This window comes from Pteropus vampyrus, unplaced genomic scaffold, assembly GCF_000151845.1.
Source record: "Pteropus vampyrus isolate Shadow unplaced genomic scaffold, Pvam_2.0 Scaffold363, whole genome shotgun sequence".
NCBI classification, from domain to species: domain Eukaryota; kingdom Metazoa; phylum Chordata; class Mammalia; order Chiroptera; family Pteropodidae; genus Pteropus; species Pteropus vampyrus.
In genome coordinates this window covers 1604978-1607344 of record NW_011889144.1, presented here as the reverse complement: position 1 = coordinate 1607344, position 2367 = coordinate 1604978, and the positions used below count along the sequence as shown (strand labels likewise).

Sequence of the window (2367 nt, the reverse complement as noted above, 5' to 3'; positions counted from 1 at the left end):
ATCGGTCCCCGTACTCCTCGACCCGTGCGCCCCGCCACTGCATCCTTGGTCCCGCTGCTGAGAGAACGGAGTGTGCGGGGCCGGAATTGACAGCGCGTCCCCGCTCTCTCCCCGCTCTCTCGCTGCTCCTCCCCGCTTCGCCCTCCCTCCCGCGTCCGGGTAGCCGTGATGCTGCGGGCGCGCGAGGCAGCGCAGTTCCTGCGGCCCAGGCAGCGCCGCGCCTACCAGGTCTTCGAGGAGGCCAAGCAGGGCCACCTGGAGAGGGAGTGTATCGAGGAACTGTGCAGCAAGGAGGAGGCCCGGGAGGTGTTTGAGAACGACCCCGAAACGGTGAGCGCGGGGAAGGCGCGCGCGGGTGCGGTGCTGGGAGAGTAGGGAGGTGGGAGGTGTGCGCCGGGGTTCTTGGGATTCCGCGGCTGGGCGGAACCGCCTTGCGTAGTGTTAGGGCAGCAAGGTCATCTCGAGCGCTGTCCGTGCAGCACTGCGTTTCTGGGGATATCCATCCGTACGCGCCCTGGTGAGGAGCCCTCGGGCTCCTCTAGAACCTCAGACTTCCCTTCTCGGAGGCTGAGGTGAGTCCTTTATTGGGGGACCGTGCCGCGTCACACCCAGAACTCTTAAATACGGAGACATGGTGTTCAGGAATGGTGAAAGGGCAGGGATGTAGGGCAGCTGGACCTTGCCCCACTCTCAAGCCTCCTCTGCACCTTTTCAGCCCCTGTTCTCTAGGTGACCCCCAGGTGCTCCTGTTAGCCGGAGGCAGCAGACGTTTAAGTGGGGTCTCGTTGAGACCCCGCAGTTCTCTTCGTGAGCAGGCCTCTGAAGGCAGCCACCTTAAAGGAAATATACAATATATGACATTTCCACCAGAATGAAATACAGGCTGTTTTTAAAATGTGAAAGAAATACCAGGATTAAAAAACAACAACAACACAAACAAACAACTTCCTACCTCCCCTCCGTCTTAGCTGGATTGGAAGTGAGAGCTGGGGCTGCCCAGGCTTCTTGATCCTCATGAAGAAGGATGGAGGGTTTGCCTGAAAGAGGAATGGAAAGATGTGAGGGCTAGATTACTTGGCAGCAGCTGGTCCCAAAATATGATTACGGGAATAGTGCTAGAACATATATGGAAGGGGTTGCACAGGAAGGAGAATGGGGTTATGGGGACCTCAGCATGGAAAGGAGGAAAGGACACACACACACACACACACACACACACACACACACACATACACACACACACACCAGCCCCTTCCAGCAAGGTGCTCTCTTAGAAGCAGCTAGTGACTTCAGGAGCCTGGTGGAGCTGACTCAGGACATATTTCTATTAATAATGTCCCTGTGAATGGGGAATTCAGGACAGCTGACTGCAGGGAGCAGCCCAGGTGTGGACTTGGCGTCTGTGCAGGAGCTGTGTGAGAACATTTGGTGGTTATGACCTGTGGGACCTGATGGAAGCCTTAGGTGTTTATCTGTTCTGGGACAAATGACTTCGGAAAGTAGATGGTATAGAAATGGGGTGGACTTAAATTCTGTCAATTTATGCCATGAGGTTGGTTCTACCAGATTTTTTTTCTTTTAAAGAATCTTCTGGGATAAAATAAATGTCACATGCAATAAACGAATGGCTCTGTGTGATGGAGGCAGGCTTCTTTTGGATTTATATTTCTGATAGGCTGACTTGACAATCTCTTTTAGGTCCCCTTTCTGAAAACAAGCTTTAAAATGATTGACCTCTTTTGTATAGTTCTCTCTGGCGAGGTTAATCGTTCCTGTAGCTGAGCTATGATAGGGTTATTTTCTCCAGCGTTACTGCCCTCAGTATCAATAACACGGTTTCAATCCTGTCATCAGGAGCAGTTTGTCAGCCTTTTCTGGCTCCGCTGTTTTCCCGTTTCTTTAATGATGAATCCTGGTGGCCCAATGAATCATGCCCCTGCAGAGGATTTCTGAAGGTCCTAGCTGCAAGGCTGAGTGCTTGGCCACTCGAGGTCACTGCCCAGCTGTGGGATTGTGTGACAGGTGCAGTGTTCTCCATCTTCATGCCCTAACCTGGACGTTTGCTTGTGCAGAAAGTGTGGGATGGGGCTTGCGAGTGACAAGAATTGAGAGCAACAAGGCTGCCACCCACCCAACCAGCCCCTCTTCTGCCCCAGCCCCTGCTTGTCCAGGACATAAAAACCCTGACCTGGCTTTCCCTTGCTGTCTGGACATACTACACATTAACCACAGTGCCACTCTTCCCAGAATCTTAATCCCCTCTCTGATTTTAATTGCTTTTATGTTGTAATTTTAACTTTATTTGCAAATGTATGGAGTGAGGACAAGAAAAAGAGAAAAGTGTTCACAACCTCATAACTTTAATGC

The 2367-nt window shown here is 52.1% G+C and overlaps 1 protein-coding gene across 1 annotated transcript in view; it reads left to right on the top strand.

Annotated features, from left to right (window-relative positions):
• Positions 1 to 144: 144 nt before the first annotated feature.
• Positions 145 to 2367, top strand: part of GAS6 (growth arrest specific 6) — a 45213-nt gene continuing 42990 nt past the window's right edge. Inside the window, exon 1 of the mRNA XM_023522905.1 lies at positions 145 to 330. Within this exon, the coding sequence (XP_023378673.1) occupies positions 169 to 330 (162 nt within the window). The 5' untranslated portion in view covers positions 145 to 168. The remainder of the gene's footprint in view (positions 331 to 2367) is intronic.